Source organism: Mauremys mutica, chromosome 11 (assembly GCF_020497125.1).
Source record: "Mauremys mutica isolate MM-2020 ecotype Southern chromosome 11, ASM2049712v1, whole genome shotgun sequence".
NCBI classification, from domain to species: Eukaryota; Metazoa; Chordata; order Testudines; family Geoemydidae; genus Mauremys; species Mauremys mutica.
The window spans coordinates 18,430,691-18,448,569 of NC_059082.1; the positions used below are offsets into that span (position 1 = coordinate 18,430,691).

A 17,879-nucleotide genomic window follows, 5' to 3' on the forward strand; every position below is an offset into this window, starting at 1 on the left:
ACAGGATGGAGGGATTTTGTAGGGCCGAGGAGTATTAAACGGTAATGTTGCTAAATTCTGTTTTTTCTGTATGAAACAGTCAAGGACTGGGGAGGGGGGGTCGTCTCTGGGCCCCCCACAAAGCTCAAGAAAATGGGCTGTGTGAAGGGGAATCTAAGAGTGCTGGGAGGCAGGAATCGTTATCCGTAAACTAAGGGTTGCACTGCCACTCCAATTCTATGGGGTCCCTACATGCTGCCTACACAGGGGTTTAGACCTGTGATCAATCACTCACTCTAATCTTAGGTACTTATGTGGCTCCCATGACCATAGTACTTGAATGCCTCACAGTCTTTAATGTATTTATCCCCACAGCACCTCTGTGGCATAGAGATCTACTGGTCTTTCCTCGGCCCCAAAATTCTCCTCTTTGCACTGCGGTGGAGCAATAAAGAGGCTGCAGAACTGGTGTGTTTAGGGACTTCTGTGGAGGACAGCGTTTGGCCAAAAAAAGGTGTTTTCAGACAGCCTGGGGCCAAATTCTGGCCTCTGTAACTCTGAAGCAGAAGATGATGCACAATCGTTTTGTGTGACTTCCATGGATCAAGCTCTGTGCCAAGAGGACTCAACTCATATCCATATTGTAATGAACGGGGGGTTAAATTTAAACTGTTCACTTATAACAGGGGTGGCCAAACAGCAGCTCACGAGCCACATGTGGCTCTTTTTACAGTTAAAGTGCAGCTCGTGGAGCCCCCCCGCTCCAATTCTCTGCCTACCAGGCTGCGGGGGGAGGGGAGCTTGGGGCTTCTGCCCTGCAGTAGGGTGCTGGGGCTAGGGGCTTTTGCCAGTGACAACTGGTGCTTGATGATGGGGTGGTAGTGGTGGCACAATTTAAAGGTTTGGCCCCATCCAACAGCTTGAGTCATGTCTCCCCAGGCACCCACCCCCTCTTACCCTCAGCAGCTGCCTCCCTGCAGCTCCCAGGTTAGTTAGCTCTGTGTGGAGAGGCAGCGGAAAATAGCTGGGAGCTGCAGGGCGGGGCCGCTGCTTTAGCTCCATGGAGAAAGGAAAAAGCAGCAGCTCTCCCTGCAGCTCCACAGGGTGCTTTCTGACCAGCGGGCGGGCGGGGGGGGAGAGTGTCTTGGGGCTTCAGGCCTGCGGGGCACGCCTGCCGGGGCTCATAGCTTCAACAGGAGTGTGGTAGAAGCCCCGAGCTCCAGCAGATGCACCCCGGCTCTCGAACTTCTGAAGACTGTCATATGTGGCTCAGACGGTCAGTAAGTTTAGCCACCTCTGACTGACTTGCAATAAAGTTCACCCATACAGACTGGATTAGTGTGTTAGCCTTTCAAGAGCGGAGAGCTAGGTGTTGTCTGTGCTGACTTTAGTTTGGGAACTGGGGAACCATATTCAAAAATATGGTTCCAACCAAGTCACTCTCTAAATCAGTTTAGCACGTGAGTGTAGATAGAACAAACAACTTCAATACCACATTTTAAAAAAAGTATTCTAATCTTGTTTAAACAGAGTTACAATATGATTTGGCTTCATCCACGTTAGCTGGCCATACCATTACAGAAACTAGGTTAACTGGGTTGTGTTCAAATTTAGTGTAAATTCTGTTCCTTAAACTGGTTTGAGCCCCAGTGTGTACAGAGGGATGGATTCAAGTCTTCAAGGACAATGAGCTTCAAGGAAATGAGTTTTGTGATTTTATTCTAGTCATTTGTGGACATTTGCTAAAACTTGACTAAAACTTACACGCAGGGGCCTTGTCTACACTTGGAATTAGCTTCGCTTGCAGCTAGGTTTTAAAGAAAAATTAAATTAATTTGCAACACTTTAGGAAAAGAAAGTTTATAAAACCATGGCTGTGTTCACCAGCAGTTATCAGCAACATATGAAATAAGCATCACAAAAAGACTGAGGGCCAGATCTGCAACATAACCTCAAATATTACTTATTTTTTTTAATGGACTTGGTTTATACAGGATATTTTAAACTGAGGAAATTGTACATGAGAGCTGAATTTGACTCATCTGTCCAGAACTATTAGGTCAGATGCTTGAACTTCTTTTAAAGAAAGAGTACATATAATTGTGGATGAAATAAAATTTAGTGAATCCACAGAACAATATTTTATGCTAATAAAAATAACGAGAACAAACCTGTATTACATGATCTTCACTTGTGATCTCAATGGCTTCTTGACTTTTCTCGAGTGCTGTAAATATTGAATTACAAGCCCTTGTAGACAGAAAAAAACCCCAATAGATTAGATTTAATTTACTTGTCTCTTAAGGTATATATAAACTATCATACAACAGACAAAACACAAATTCTGGCAGGAGTTTGTGCTTTAGGATTAATAGGGACATACTAATTTGGCAAACTAACTTTCTATAGTGATCATCCATACAGAAAGAAGAAATATTCTTTTTTGGATGAGAATAAATTTGGCCTTTTTTATTGTTGATGTTTTCTTGAAATTGGTAAAATTACCTTAGTTTAAATTGTGCCCGCACTTCTCCAAATTCCAGCTGAATTAGCTCATTGTAACAGGCCGTGATATTGGAATTTTCTACATATCTCTGCAAACGAAAAGTTAGAAGTATTTCAGCAGTTGACTTTTCTGTCAATAAAGATATGCTGTTTCAAAGAAAAAATAAATTATGAATGACATCAGGAATGCATACAATGAACACTTCCACAAGTAAAGAGCTCTAGAAACTTCATCAGGCTGGTGCATTTCCTTCAGGTGTTACATTTTGAAAAAAGCAATAGAAAATAAAGTGTAACAACAAGATAAAAGGAGCATGCTGTGTCAACGTGACTATCAACAACGTCAATAAATAGGATCAAACTAATTTATGTTAAAATGATTTGTCTTTGTGCTGTTTAGTTTAAACAACAATTAAATCGTATTGTTAATCAAAAAAGTCAAATTTCAACACTAATTTTACATGGTGTATAGCTTTCTAGGTCAAAATTTCATGGACAGAAACAAACGATGCTTTTTTTTGGACTATTACATGACAAAATATTAGCCCTTGTCTACTGTATATTCATTTTCCTGTTCATTAATCTGTTCCTGATTAACTGTTCCCAGATAACTCTATGTGTGGACACATATTCTGTAGTAAAAGTGCCATCTTCCTATTTAACTTAACCAAAGTGGGTTAAACTAAACAGGTACAAGGAACTCTTGTTCCAGAATAAGGCTATCCATGCATGGAGTTATTCAGGAACAGCGGAAATACATCCCCTACTTTAATCAAAAACAACTTCCAAGTGTAGACAAGCCCTTTGGATCTTCATACATGCTAAAGTGCCATGGACTTCAAGGGGAGTTGATTAGGAGTAAGAATTGCAGGAATGGGCTCTAGATAATGCCAAGGCTGTCAAGCCCCTAATTCTGAAAATACTTAAGCATTCTGCATAACTTTACTCATCTGAGTAGTCCCTCTGAAGTCACTGGATCTACTCAGATGAATAAAATTACTCCCATCCTTTAGCATTTGCAGCACTGAGGTCTAACTACAAATAAGGAGAGGGATGCAAATGCGCTATGACAGAGTAGTAAACAAACTAGTGAACATGCACCATTCGTCTCACTATAAATCATGCACTTTTTGTTCCATTGTCAGCTTAATGTACTAAAGAATCCACCTAACTGACACACAGTAATAAGCACCAAGCCTGCTTAATTGGGATAGTTGCCAGGGAACAGATTCAGTGTAATGCATTCCAGATGACTCTAGACAATAGATAATAGCACCTGATAATGTCTGAAGCCCGTTTACAGGTGAGAATTTGTATTTGATAGCATAAATTCCCCATAGGATGTTCTATTGTTCACTACAAGCTACTTCCCAGCTCTGCTACAGTATGGCTACTAATGGGTCAGTCTGGCCCATATATACTTATGAAAAGAAGTTTAATGCTTTTAAATTTCTTTTAAAATAAGCATACAAAGAGTCTCTGATAGTTAGGATGATCTCTGAAGTAGTCATGTTTCTGTTTCCATTGGGATATGCTAGCTCAGAAGGAGACAATATAGAACAATGGACTACAGAAGGTGAGGCTTTGCAGACTGGACTACTGACAAACCGGACCACTGAAATCCAAACCACAACACAGCTTCTCATATTACATCATAGTTCACACATTACAGAACAATCCAGGGGTTGACAATACATACGTACCCTTGTGAAGCCTGCTGCAATCAGTGGCAATATTGATGACTCCTCCCGATCACTATGTCTTTCAAAACAGAATGACAAAGTCAGAAATGCCTCTTTTGCTGATTCAGTCTTGGTGCCACAAAAGAATCTTTAGCAGGCCTGAGGCCTAAAACGCACACTATGTAGCCAAGCATTACAGTTTTGTTATTGTAAATCAAACACACTTCTTGTGCTTTGATAATCATCTTGAATGTTAAGTTTAATTTTCAGTAAATGTTACGTCAAAATTACCATTTCCAAGTAGCCTCCCTAACTTTTTTGCAACACAAAACTCAATGCTTCAAGCCAACAGACTTCAGAAATTGCTTGACTAGTCCATGTTTTTCTATGCTCGACTCTTTACTGTTGTTGCTATCCTTGGCTAATGGAAAATATGGTGAACTTGAAAGTTGACATAGTCAACTAGTTTCAAAAGTGACTAGTGATTTTGGGTGCCTCAAATCTTGATATCTAACTTGGGACATTCAGTGGGGCCTGGTTTTCCAACGTCGGGTGCTCAGCACTTTCTGAATATCAGAACTCTTTAAGGTGTGACAAGGTGGACACCCATAAAAAGAGGCACCAAAATCACTCATTATTTTTGAAAATCTTGGCCATATCTTTCAATATTTAAAAAATGTGTATATCTTGGGATACAGGAAGTTGGAGGAATGGCAATTGTTTTAGGTGTGGTTAAAAAGTATATCAGAGGTAATGGAGGCTGGTGAAGCAGATGACGTAATAGCTTGCATTTAAATAGTTCTTCTGATTTGAAAACCTCAGGGAACTCTAAGTGGGTATGATTATCTCTATTTTATAGATGGGGAAACAGCATAGCTAAATTAAGGGACTTGCCCAAGGTCAGACAGAGAGTCAGTGGCAGCCCAGAGAACAGATCTAGGTATCTTAGCTCCCAGTGAGAGAGCTTCTGGAATAATGTGCCTAGTTCTGGTGCCCACAATTCAAGAAGGATGTTGATAAATTGGAGAGGTTTCAGAGAAGAGCCATGCAAGCCTGGGAGGCGGGAGAAGTGGAGCGGCACCATCATGCTCAGGGGAGAAGGCGGAGTGGAGGTGAGCTGGGGTGGGGAGCTGCCGCAGGTGGGGTGGGGAACTGCTGCAGGGGGGCGGCTGCAGGGCGGAGGGCGCAAGGTGAAAGTTTAGCCTAGGGCGCGAAATATCCTTGCACCAGCCCTGCCTGTTCTAACGACTTGATAATGCTGCCTCCCAGGAGTACAAAGAAATAAGAGAAAGGTACTGGCAAGAAAACTAAATGAACTGTTGGAACCTGCTTTGAGAGAAATGATCCTATGCACAACAGAAGAACCTCTGCAAAGTGTTAGCTAACACGGGCTTTGTCTTCATTGACACAAAAGTGGTTTTTCTACAGTAAGATAATTGACACATGATCGTTAGCTACCAGTAAAATCCTAAATGGACACAAGACATTTGCGTTTACTGTCAGGTTGCTAGGTGAGGTCAGCACTATACCCTCTGCCTGCGGTTGGCTCACTTTGTTTACCTTGAGCTAAAAGTGCCTTGACTTGCCAAGTTCTTCTGGTGGGATAACTTTATTTTTGGTCAGTGAAGACACAGTGGTATAATGCACTATTCAGCAGAAAATTGGTCCTGTGGCATGTCTACGCTGCAATGGGAGGTGTGCTGTAGCTTGGGAAAGCATACCCACGCTTGCTTTCATCTAGCTAGCATGGCTAAAAATAGCAGTGAAGACATGGCAGCACAGGCTTCAGCGTGGTCTGTATAAGCCCGTCCCACACCCTGGATACGTACCTGCATTGATAGCTCATGCAAGAGTCCAGGCTGCCGCATTGTCCCTGCTAGTTTTAGCTGGGCTTCCCAGATTAAAGCTAGCACGGGTATGCCCACCCGAGCTGCAGCCACACCTCTTACTGCATTGTAGACATACCTCCAGGACAATGCAAATTTATTTCTTAGCCTTTTACACCAGGCTGGGACATTGAGTGGTCTGAAAGGCTGGAGAGCTCAAGTTAATGAGATCTTCTCTTGAAGAGCATTTATCCTTATCACAGCATTCACAACGTGAGCTTTTTTAAAAAAAGAAAAAGTAACTGCAGAAAAACCCCTTGAGTAACTTCCTACCATGGCTATGATTTAGCAAGCCAGGTTCAAACTGGTCCTACCTTACTAATGAGCAGCTGGCCTGCAGTACCAAGGGTGTGCCATATTTTTTCTCCCTTTCTTTTTGGTGAAGGACAAGAAGCTCTTGAACTGCTGTTTCCTCTCTCCCTCCCTTATTTTCTTGTTTTATTTTCTTTCTTTAAATCACTCTCATAAAAGCCAATCCAGCTTTAAGGGCTGCCATGGCTGTGGATGTGACCTAGTTGTCACAGTCATAAGATCTGCCAGCAGCTTCCTTTGCCCTGGCCTAAAGTGCCACCTGCCAGCTTATTTTTCTTTTGGCCAATGCTTCTTTCTGCTAAGATTGTATGCCAAACACAGTGCAGCAGAATCAAACAAGAGAAAAAGAGGAGGAGGTAGCCAAGATCAAGACTGACTGAGTGGGGGTAACTCATTAGGCCAGGACAGAGGCAGCCATTGGGCCTGACTTCAGCAGAAAGGTAAGGAATATTAACAGAGCTGGATCTGTAGTGGAGAGAGAAGGAGTTGGAGAGACTAGAACAGGGGGTGGGTAAAGGTGTCTCCCAGAGGCTTTCACTGAAACAGCAACAAAACTAGTTTCAGGAGAACAAGCAAGACTAGCAGGACAGGACTTCGATACAGGGGCAATCCTAGCAAACTGGGACAAACGGTCTCCTTAGACAGCCGTGAACAAAGCATCCACTCAAAGAGGGCATGGAGAAGGGATGACAGATGACAGGCCTACAGTGCAGTTCTGTATCGAGGGATACTGACAGCTTCAAGGAGGGTCTTCCATGAGTGCTAAAACATCCAGCCTTGAGAAGGCTCCCCAGCTTGGCACACAGTGCTATGTTTTTTGGTCAAATCATGTTCTTAAAAGCTTCAGTGATGGGGGGAAAATATCTGGTACAATGCAGAAATCAAAAGGCAAGGCTACACCCCTCCTACAGCAGAGGATGGTGAACACAGCACAGTAAAAGTATAGTGTCACCAACACAATAAAGTGTTCTAATTTAGAGCTATTATTCTAGTATTTGCCTTTGCAATGATTAGATTCACATTCATTTGATTGTTTACATTGGAAAATAATGATATTTGCAATTTACCTTCGTACTACACCAATTATGACTGTATTTTCTGAGGCTTTAGTTGTTCTGATAGACCTTAAAATAAAGAAACATGATCACTTAACATTTCTGTAGTTCACCTTTAATAAACCCTACCCTGACTTTAGAAAATCCCTTTCTTAAATGCTTAATTCTAAAAAACCAAAACCAAATAAAAACTGAGTCTCCAGCTTGTTTGGTAATTACAAAAGAAGACTATGTTTAACAGTTTATGAGTGTCAGTGGAAAGAACAACATGCAAATTGTAGATTAGTCTAGATTTTAGCCAAGCCCGGTGAGGGAATAGCAAATATCATCCCCTCACAAATGACAAAGCCCATATTGACACTACATTCACAATACTCCATTCCAAAAGAAGCCATAACATGGAAGTTATGCATGTTCCAGACTTGTCCTCGATCAGTTAACAAGCATTTTACTCTGCTCAAGAATTGAGTGGTAAAAATTTAACCAGGAGAACATCAATGCTCTCCTGCCTTCTCCTGACAGATCTTAAACTAATTCCTTTATTTTAACAAGGAGTAAAGCCTTTGTCCCAGTGCCCTGACCCCACCACACTCACCCGCAGTCAGAACTCTGACCCCAGCACCCCCATCCCTATCAGTTATTTAGTCTAGACATAGGGAGTATTTCTCTAGAAAGTCTGTGAAACAAGACACTGCTGCATTTTCAGTCCTTGAAGAGCTATGAAAGACTATTTTCCCCCTTATTCATGTGCTATAGTAGTTTGTGGGGGTTGTTTTGGAGTAAATTTGTAATACGTACAAGGCTTTTAAGAAAGATTATGTATTTCAGGCCAGATTTACAAACAAACACTGTAGGTGTGCAACTGTGCACACAAAATGTTGCCTCCTTTGCATATGTAGTTACATGGGAAATTTCAAGAAATTGAGCATACAAACAGAGGTGCTGGGACAATTTTTAGAGAGGGGGTGCTGAGAGCCATTGAATCAAACTTTAAACCTGGTATATAATGGAAACTACTTCAAGCCAAGGGGTGTGGCAGCACCCCTAGTTTCAGCACCTATGCATATAAATGGCTAATTAAATGAATTTATGTATGGAATTCCCAGATTTCTGTTTGCAAATTAGGTATGCAACTGTGGGTCTAAGTGTTGAAACTCCAGCACTTCAGCCTCACTTTGGCAATAAAGTCTCAGCAGTTGTTTATTACTTTGCAAATGACAAAGCAATTGTGTACACCCCTCAGGTCTCATTGCTTTTTGCACATTTCTAGATTTTTATCAAAAAGCTAAATGACAAATTTGTGGCAACAGATTCACTATAACTTTATACATTCTTCCTGCCTATAATCACATTCTGAGTTTCCATCTATTCCTTTATAATAAAAATACTAGTTTTTAAATTCCATTGTTATGGAACTTACCTGCACAGAGCTTCTGCATCAAAATATCTGGAATGTCTATGGTCGATAATGATAATTTCATGCTGTTTATCCAGAAAACATTCTAGTGCAGATTCAGGTGTCCTGGCAATATTACACCGAAACCCAGCTTTCTCACAGGCCCAACAGAACCCATTACTCTGGTTATCTTCTTTGGCAAACACTAAAAGTACCTGAGTCAAAGAAACAGAGTGAATCATGTTTAAAAGATCTTTAAATATACAGTACAGCTGTTATTTCTACAAGTCGTAAGCCACTTTATGAAAACTTTAGTGAAGTCCACTTACAAGATTTACATACAGTATTTAATAAGACTGTTTTTGATAGAGCCAAGGAATATTTTAATGGGAACACTATTAAAACTAGAATACAGTGTGTGTAATAACAATAAACATATGGTTTATCATAGAAATAGTCTGTGATATGTCCTTGTATAGACATACAAGTAACTTTCATTCATTTTGCCAGCTTTGACCCCGTTCCAGCAAAGCACTTAAAAGGGGTGTCACTGCAAGCATGTGAGCAGTCCCAGGCACATGCTTAAGGGCTTTGCTGGACTGGGCCTTTGTACAGGATGTCCACTTGCTAACACTGCTGGAATCACAGACTAAAGAATTTGTGGGGAAATCTGCACAGATGCTGCAGTGGCATGATGGAAAACGTGCTGGGCCTTCCATCTCATCCTGACTCCCCTGAAATATTGTGACTAGCAAGAACTATGGGAGTCCTGATGAGCTCATGGGGTTCTGAGGTCAAGGGCGGTATTCCTGTGCATGCAGCTTGCCCCAGCTATGACTCCTAGGCAGAGTCTGCCTTGCAATTTATTCCAGAGGGAGTGTGCTGTGGTTAAAATAAAAATCTTAGAGTCAGGAATTCTGGGACCTAGAGCTGGCTTGGTCACAAACTCACGCTGTAACTTTTGGCAAGCTTAGTGTCTGTGTGCTTCAGTTTCTTTTTTCTTTGAAATGGGAATAATAATGCTTACCCACTTCATAGGGGTGGGGGGAGGCTTAATTCCTTCATGTTTGTATGGTGTTCGGAGAACCACGATGGAAGGTGCTATAGACGTTGAAGAGGGCCGGATCCAAAGGTCATTAAAGTCTACAGAAAAATTGCGATTGACCGCAATAGGCTTTGCATCAGGATGACATTGTGCAGGGAGTGAGGAAGAGGCTTGATTTGGGCTGTTTGCAGATAGAATATGGGCCTTTAATTAATGCTGCTTTTTCAGATAATACAGTGTGTGTGTCCATTTTTGGAAGAGGGGCAATAAAGTCACTTTCAGAATTTGGCCACTGTCACACAACACCAAAACGTTCAGTAATTTAATCAAACTACAGTAAGATATGTATACTGTGGTCAAACAATAATGTATAGCTTCTGTAACTCACACCACATCCTGCTGAACTTTATACTTCTGGGCTATTTTAAGAATTCCAGTGGTAGCTACACTTTGGACCTGGTTGGTGGAATGTCTATCAATAAATCTTAACATTTACATGTAGTGCATATTTTTGTAAGAGTGAAGGACTTTGTGTTCATTTAGCTCAGATTCCTTTTATAGCAACGAATAGTAGTTTATGCTAAACTCTCTGTAAAAACATGTAATAGTTTGGGCTATTTTTAGTGAAGTTAATTTATAACAATCTTAAGAAAGGAAGGATCATTTTGTAGCAAAAGCACAAAACAGCAATCAGCAGATCTGGGTTGTATTCCTGGCTCTGCCATAGATTTGAAGTCATTTAACCTCTCTGTACCTCAGTATCTCTATCTGTAAAATGGGGATAATACTACTTAGCTACCTCCCATGGACATTATGAGGCTTGATTTACTGAACCATCACTAAATGGAAATGGTAGAATTGTCAACAATAATGCAGAAAAGATGGATGTGTGCAAGAAATATTTCTGCTCTTGCTTGGGGCAAAAGCAGGATGATGTATTCAGTCATATGACCACGAAATACTCTCCAGTCCAACTGTAACTAGGGAGAATGCTAAACAGCAGCTACTGAACATTAGACATTTTAAAATCTGCAGGTCCAGCTAACTTGCATCCAAGTGTTTTAAAAGAGATGGCTGAAGAGCTCTCTGGACCATTAATGCAGATTTGCAATAAGGCTTGGAACAGTGAGGAAGTTGCAGGGGACTGGAAGAAAGTTAACGTAGTGCCAATATTTAAAAGAAGTCAATGGGACAACCTGGCCAGTATTTCTGTCAGCCTGACACTGATCCTGTGAAAAATAATAGAACAGCTGATATAGGACTTGATCAATAAAGAATTAAAGGAGGGTAATATAATTATTGCCAATTAGTATGAGTTTATGGAAAACAGATCATGTCAAACTAACTGGATATCTTTTTTTGGTGAGATTATTAATTGGATTGATAAAGGTAATAGTGTTGATGTAATATCTTCTGTAAGTCATTTGATTTCAGACCACACAGCATTTTAATTAAGAAATTACGATGACACACCTTAAATGACTTAAAAACTAGCTAACGATAGGTCTCAAAATGTTATCAGAAATGGAGAATAATTATCGAGAGCATGTATTTCTAGTGGGGTCTCAAAGGAAGCACTTTTTGGCCCCACACTCTAACATATTTATCAATGACTCTGGAAGAAACTATAACATCATTACTCATAAAAACTGCAGATATACAAAGATTGAGGGAGTGGTGAATAATGAAGAGGACAGGTCACTGATACCGAGCGATCTGGATCACTTAGTAAGAGGGACCCAAGCAAATAATATGTCTTTTATTACAGCTAAATGTACATCTATACATCTAGGAACTAAGAATGCAGGTAATACTTACAGGATGGGGGACTCTATCCTGGGAAGTGGTGACCCACAAGTCTTTTTCAGACTCCATGATGGCTATATGGCTAATCAATTGAACATGAGCTCCCATTGCAATGACGTGGCCAAAACAGCTATTGTGATCCACTGGATGTATAAAAACAGGGGAATATCGAGTAATGTAACCTCTCTACTTCTACCTCTGTATTTGGCACTGGTGTGACCAGTACTGGAATAATGTGTCCAGTTCTGGTATCATAGTTCAAGGAATACTGGAGAGTTTTAGAGAAGAGCCATAGCAACGATTAAAGGATGGAAGAACATGTTGACTTATCCAAGATACGGTTATGGGGGACTTGATCAAAGTCTGTATGCACCTACACAGGAAACAGAAATTTAATAATGGAGGGCTCTTCAGTCTTGAAGATAAAAATACAACAGGATCCAATGGCTGTAAATTGAAGCTAAAAAAATTCAACCTTGAAATAAGGTGTACATTTTTAAAATGAGGGTAATTAACCAAGGCTGTGGTGGACTGCCCATCACTGGAAATTTTTCAATCAAGATTGGATTCTTTTTCTAAAAGCAATGATCTCATTCAAAGAGGAATTAATACAGGGAAGTCCTATAAGAGGCCTGCGTTATGCAAGAGGTCAGATTAGATGATCACAATGGTCCTTTCTGGCCTTATGAGCTACGAATGAATCTATGAATGAATCTGTGCAGCAAGAGAGGTAGTGGACTCCAGGATGACACCAGGTTATAGGCCTGAGTTACAAGGAGAACTGTGGTGTTGTCAACGCTGACAGAGAAACTAGGGAGTAGGAAGGATTTGGGAAGACGAGTTCAGCCTTTGCCATATTATTAAGTATAAGCTGATACCATGTGAATGGATATTACTTAGAGATGGGGTGCAGAGGGAGAAGATGAGTGGAGCATTGATGGACCACTATGGGATAACTCCTGGAAAGAGTGAGGGGATGAAGAGGTGGATTCACCAAGAGAGGTACTGATGGAACAACCAGAGCGGTAGGAGCAGAACCAAGGGAGGATGGAGTTGCACAAGCTGAGAGAGGATGAGGCTTCAGGAAAGAGGCTATGCTCAACAGTGTCAAGAGCTGCCGAAAGCTCAAAGAGGATGAGGATGGAGCAGAGGATCTGAGATTTGTCCATTTGGATCATTAAAGAGCAACCTTGTTCAGAGCAGTTTCAGTAGAGTGAAGTGTAGTGGGTGAGAACCAGATTGGACTGGAATACAGGTAGACGTGGAGAACAGAAACTAGGACAAATAGTTGTAGATATCATGTTCAATACGTTGAGAGACGCAGGGGAGAAGGGAGAGAGGCTGGAAATAGGGTGGGGATTTATTTTCGGATGGGAAAACTTACAAAGTGCTGTATCTGTTAGATAACATGCTTGTTGTCTGGCATGCCAAAATGCCCTGGGGAAGGGTTGTGCACACACAATGGATCCAATCACAAACATTGCCCTGCTGAAAATTTGGTCTTTAGTTTGAGCTGTGAAATATTTATTTGAACATCAATGTGCATACTGTAAATTACAGGACAAATGCAGTGTGATGATCATGAAACTTCACCTTAATTTCAGTATTTCCTAAAGTGTTACCTGAAGTTGATCTTGGTGGAGTCTCATAGGGCCAAACTGCACATCTGTCACTGCTGCCTACAAAACAGAAGAGAATTTTATAAATACATACCTGCTCACGGAGGGAGGAAAAGCAGCTCTCTAAAAGAAGAGCTCTCCTATTTACCACTCGGTCACAAATATATTGCTATCATTATCAGCCTGTCTATCTATGAGGGTTTTGTGTTGCTTTTAAAAATTCCTATTCAATGCAACAACAAGGTTACAAATCAACAAGCGGGTTACAGTCACTTTCTTATTGTCATTTCAAACATAACGCTATGTATTAGTCCTGTGAGTATGCTAGACAGCCCGTTATTTTTCTGTATTCGCAGTATCACTTAAGCGGTTCCACAACACAGGCAAATGTTCAGAAATAGCTTTCTTTTAAAAATGTAAATAAGCATTTAATTCAGAAAAGAAAGGTAAAAGTATGGAACTACGTGAGGGGTGTCCACCCCACACAGGACTGGAAGGGGTTAAGACGACCAGGCAGGCCAATTAACTGCACAGAAGGCAGAGAATTGATAGAAAGCAGGCTCAGCTGAGCAGGAATAGGCAGGGCCTATAAAGCCAGGAAGCTGGCAACAGACAAGGGCTGCTGGGAAAGAGCAATCACTCCTTGGGTAGAGGGAGCAGGGTTTGGAGCTAGTACAGCCAGAGAAAGTGGGGGGAAATGAGTGGTAGGAAGCAGTCCAGGGAAGGAGCAATGAGGGCTGGGAGAGTAAAGCCCAGAACTGCTGGGTTGAGGCAGTGAATGGGAATACTGCATAAGGCTGCTGAAGGAAAGACTTTGATATATCCCAGAAGGGGGGAAAATGCTGAGTGACCGTCCCAGAGGGCTGAGTCACGAAGAGGACGCTGTGCTTCCTGGGATGAAAGAGGAGCTGCAGACTTGAGAGAGAGCTGGTGTGATGGTGTACGACTGTGGCAAAGGGGCATCAACCTGATGAGCTAATCCCCAGAGTAGCCAGGAGGAGGTGCCAGACTAGCGGTGTGCCCTGTCACACTCTGCTTTAGAAACCTTATCAGTAATGGATTTCGCTACATAATGATGAGTGCTTGAAAGCTGTACAAATAAACATGCACACTTCATTTCCCAAAGTATGCTCTGATGCATTATTTCCCAAGGCCATGCTGATGGAGACCATGAGAACCCTCAGAACCTGAAGACTGCAGAACTCTGAGATAAGCATTTAAAGGCATTTTGTTTAAAATGCACTTCTACTCTGAAAAGTGATTGTAAAATGTCATTGTGGTGTGCCATGTTCATTGTGTGTCCATATCGAGCGTGCACGAATTACACATGAAGAGAGTCTTTTTCTAAGTGCAAACTTAGCTTGGGATCCGAGAGTCAAGCTAGGATCTTTCCTTCTCTTACACCATTACAAGTAACGACGACCAGGTACGTCTGCTGCTCTTACTAGCTCCACCAACTAACTGTCTTTAATACCACAGACTATTAGGCATATTGCCTGAAGATGGGAACAGGAGTAAATGGAATGGCTCTTAAGTGGCTTTGGGCTAGATTTTCAAAGGTATTTAGGTGCCTAAAGATGCACATAGGTGCCTAGCGGGATTTTCAGACGCACTTATGCACCTATCTGCATCTTTAAGGGCCTAAATACCTTTAAAAATCTGGCCTTTTGTATTTTTGGTCTCTGAGGGTGCATCTACACAGCAAAACCAAAACGTAGCAGCAGCAAGTCTCAGAGCCTGGGCCAACTGACCCGGGCTCTCCCTGAGGGATTAAAAACAGCAGTGTAGATGTTCAAGCTCAGGCTGGAGCCTGGTCTGCAAGACGCGACCTCTTCTCTCCCCCCTGGTTTCAGAGCCTGGTCTCCAGCCTGAGCTCAAGCGTCTACACAGCTATTTTTAGCTCTGCAGTGCAAGCCCGAGTCAGTTAACCCAGGCTCTGAGACTTACTGCCACAGGGTTGGTTTTTTTGTTTGTTTGTTGTTGTTGTTTTTGCGGGGGGGTGGGGTGGAGGGGGGTGTTGATGTACCCTGAGAGACAGAACACAAACAATTAGTAAATAATTCTCTTGATGTAAAAAGGGCAACTAAAATCCAGCTGGTTCTCACTTAGCTGTGCAGACGCTGCAGGGCTAACTGGGGTAAAAAAGCAGAAGAAACTTATTTTTGGCAATGTAGTAAAGAGGACTCGGGATCATATACACACAAGGAACAGATCTGTTGAGTACAGAGGTGGCATTTTTACATTGTTGTTTTTTCAGAGTAAAACCACACTTTAAGATCAGATTTAATCCTTTGCTGTCTAGAATTTTTCCAATAAGTAATTTTAAAGAACCATCATTACATCCCATATACCACATGAAAACCTTTTAAAATTACATGCTCTTTTCTCTCTATGACCTTATTGCTCCGTTGCATAGCCCTTAAGGCACTTCATGTGAGCTTTTATTTGTTTATCAATTTGGAAATCACCAATATACATTTAAATGAGAAAGAAATATGAGGCGAGGAAAATGCCAGTGTAACATCTGAGAAAACAATCCAGGAACACTTTATGCCGTCGTTATTAAAGTGTGGCTCTAACAGTGACTGTAAAATCAACATGGAGAGGGTTCCAGATTTACTTTCTCAATAGCTTCCAGATCAGATTTATTCATTTTAAACACTCCCCAAAGGTGATTCTTCTCATTGCAAACACTGAAAATTCTTCATGGGATGTAAAAAATCAAGCTGCTTTGTTCTGCCTCTCACCTCATCACCACGTAAGGATTTTGCACTAAGAAATTAGCTGGTAATTTAGTTGATGATGCATGAGGCAGGTGCAAATCCATTTTTCTCTGCCATGGTTTTATTGGCTTTGTGGTGCTAACAGCAGTACCAACTTGGTTTTAATCAGTAAAGTCAGCAGAAATGCCTGGAGGACATACAGGGAGAATATCTAGAGAGTAAGAGTTGCCATTTTTACAATCACTTTTCTGAGCATAACCATACTTTACATTACATTTTGAAAGATTTATTTTTGTGCATTCAGGCTGCCAGCAGAAAGTGTTTTCAATTTTAACTAACAATGGCTTTGAGCTGTAAGGTTCAGACCCAGAGCTGAACTTTCCCAAAGTTTACAGGTATTTAGAACCAGTGCCAAGTCTAATATTAAACAGTAAGATACAATTACTGCTGCCAGCTATTGCTTTCATTTGCTCATAGAAGCATTAAAAGATCAACGGTCTGATCCTGCATGGAATCAAGCAACTTCAACATCTGTTGACATCTGTAGGAGTTACAGAAGCCCAGCATCTCTCAGGAGGTGCTCTGCACTTAGCAGGATTGGGTCCTAATAGCGATGGCTGGAGCCAGGCACTGTCAGAACTGTGTTGGAAGGCCCTGCACAGTTTTCCCCGTACAGATCTCTCAATCCATCACCTCAATTTCACTTGAAACTCCTGACTATTTCAGACCAGAACTTTCCTTTAGTAGACACTATCAACCATGATCAGTTATGTCCTATTTCACCGTAGTTTTGAAATGGGTACGCATGGAACGAATTCCTGTTCACTCTCCTCACATAGATAGTTTCATGAGAACAATGGGACTAGTCACTGCAATAAACCAAGCAAGAGTTGTCCAACAGGGAGTTAGCTGAGTCTACAAAACACTTTTTTGCCAACGTGACATTTAAGCTCCACTTACAGACACCGCCTGCATGTGATAAACTATCTTGTTAGATGTTAACTTTCTGTCCCAGGTGGAAGAAAAACCCTCTTCTGCATCTCAGCTGGAAAGTTTTGGTGCAGTCTGGTTAATTCTTAATCTGATTGAAATCTGTTCAAATAACCTGATTAATCATTTCAGTACTACTTATGCAGCTGGCAATCTCAAGAAATCAAAGTTTTGGTTAAGTACTGTGTCAACCATGACACTGTAAAGGCCTCAACAAGGATTTAATGCGGCACTAAAGCAGAAACTCTGAAGTCTGGTTGGATTAAATAAACTTTAAAAATACAACTAAAACTATAATTAACCCCCTTTCCCTCAAGCCTACATGTATAACAATTGCACAAATGCACCTTTATCCAGCTGTATGTTTTGTCATTTCTTCCTTTACATTCATCCTGCTTTAAAAAGAGCGATCAGAACATTTTTATACTAACAATTATGATTAATGATCCTAATAGCTGTGTCAAGGAAGGGACAAACATTTTTTACAAGATCATATAAGGAGAACAAAGATATTATAAGGCTACCTGCAGTCCTTGGAATTGTCCACATATTGCTAAGGACCCACATACGTTAATCTCACTGGTCTACAATTTGAGAAGTTGTCTGCTTCAGAGATAAAATGTGCTATTTATTATGTATTTTGATGTGCTGAATTCAAATATGACAATTAAAACAACTGATTGGCTACTGTTTCTAAGTTATGTAAGTTTTTACATTTTATGTCTATGTATATTGTGTAGATAGTAGAGTTTTAATCATAAATTGTAAACCTAGGTCTTTTCATGTGTTTATGGTTGCTTTACATGATATTTCACCTGTCCTGTTTATGTAACACTTTAAAAATCAGCAAAAGGGTTATATAACTAAAATTTATTATGAAA

General features: G+C 41.0%; 1 protein-coding gene across 2 annotated transcripts in view; it reads right to left on the reverse strand.

The window, feature by feature from the left end:
- The window catches only part of PDE8A (phosphodiesterase 8A), a 206,053-nt gene that overhangs the window by 53,948 nt on the left and 134,226 nt on the right, over window positions 1–17,879 (reverse strand). For both annotated transcript variants that reach the window (XM_044980092.1, XM_044980093.1), the window contains exons 2-7: window positions 13,289–13,345; window positions 8,840–9,030; window positions 7,432–7,488; window positions 4,188–4,245; window positions 2,485–2,573; window positions 2,151–2,229 (exon numbers count right to left, since the gene is read on the reverse strand). In XM_044980092.1, the coding sequence (XP_044836027.1) occupies window positions 2,151–2,229; window positions 2,485–2,573; window positions 4,188–4,245; window positions 7,432–7,488; window positions 8,840–9,030; window positions 13,289–13,345 (531 nt within the window). The remainder of the gene's footprint in view (window positions 1–2,150; window positions 2,230–2,484; window positions 2,574–4,187; window positions 4,246–7,431; window positions 7,489–8,839; window positions 9,031–13,288; window positions 13,346–17,879) is intronic.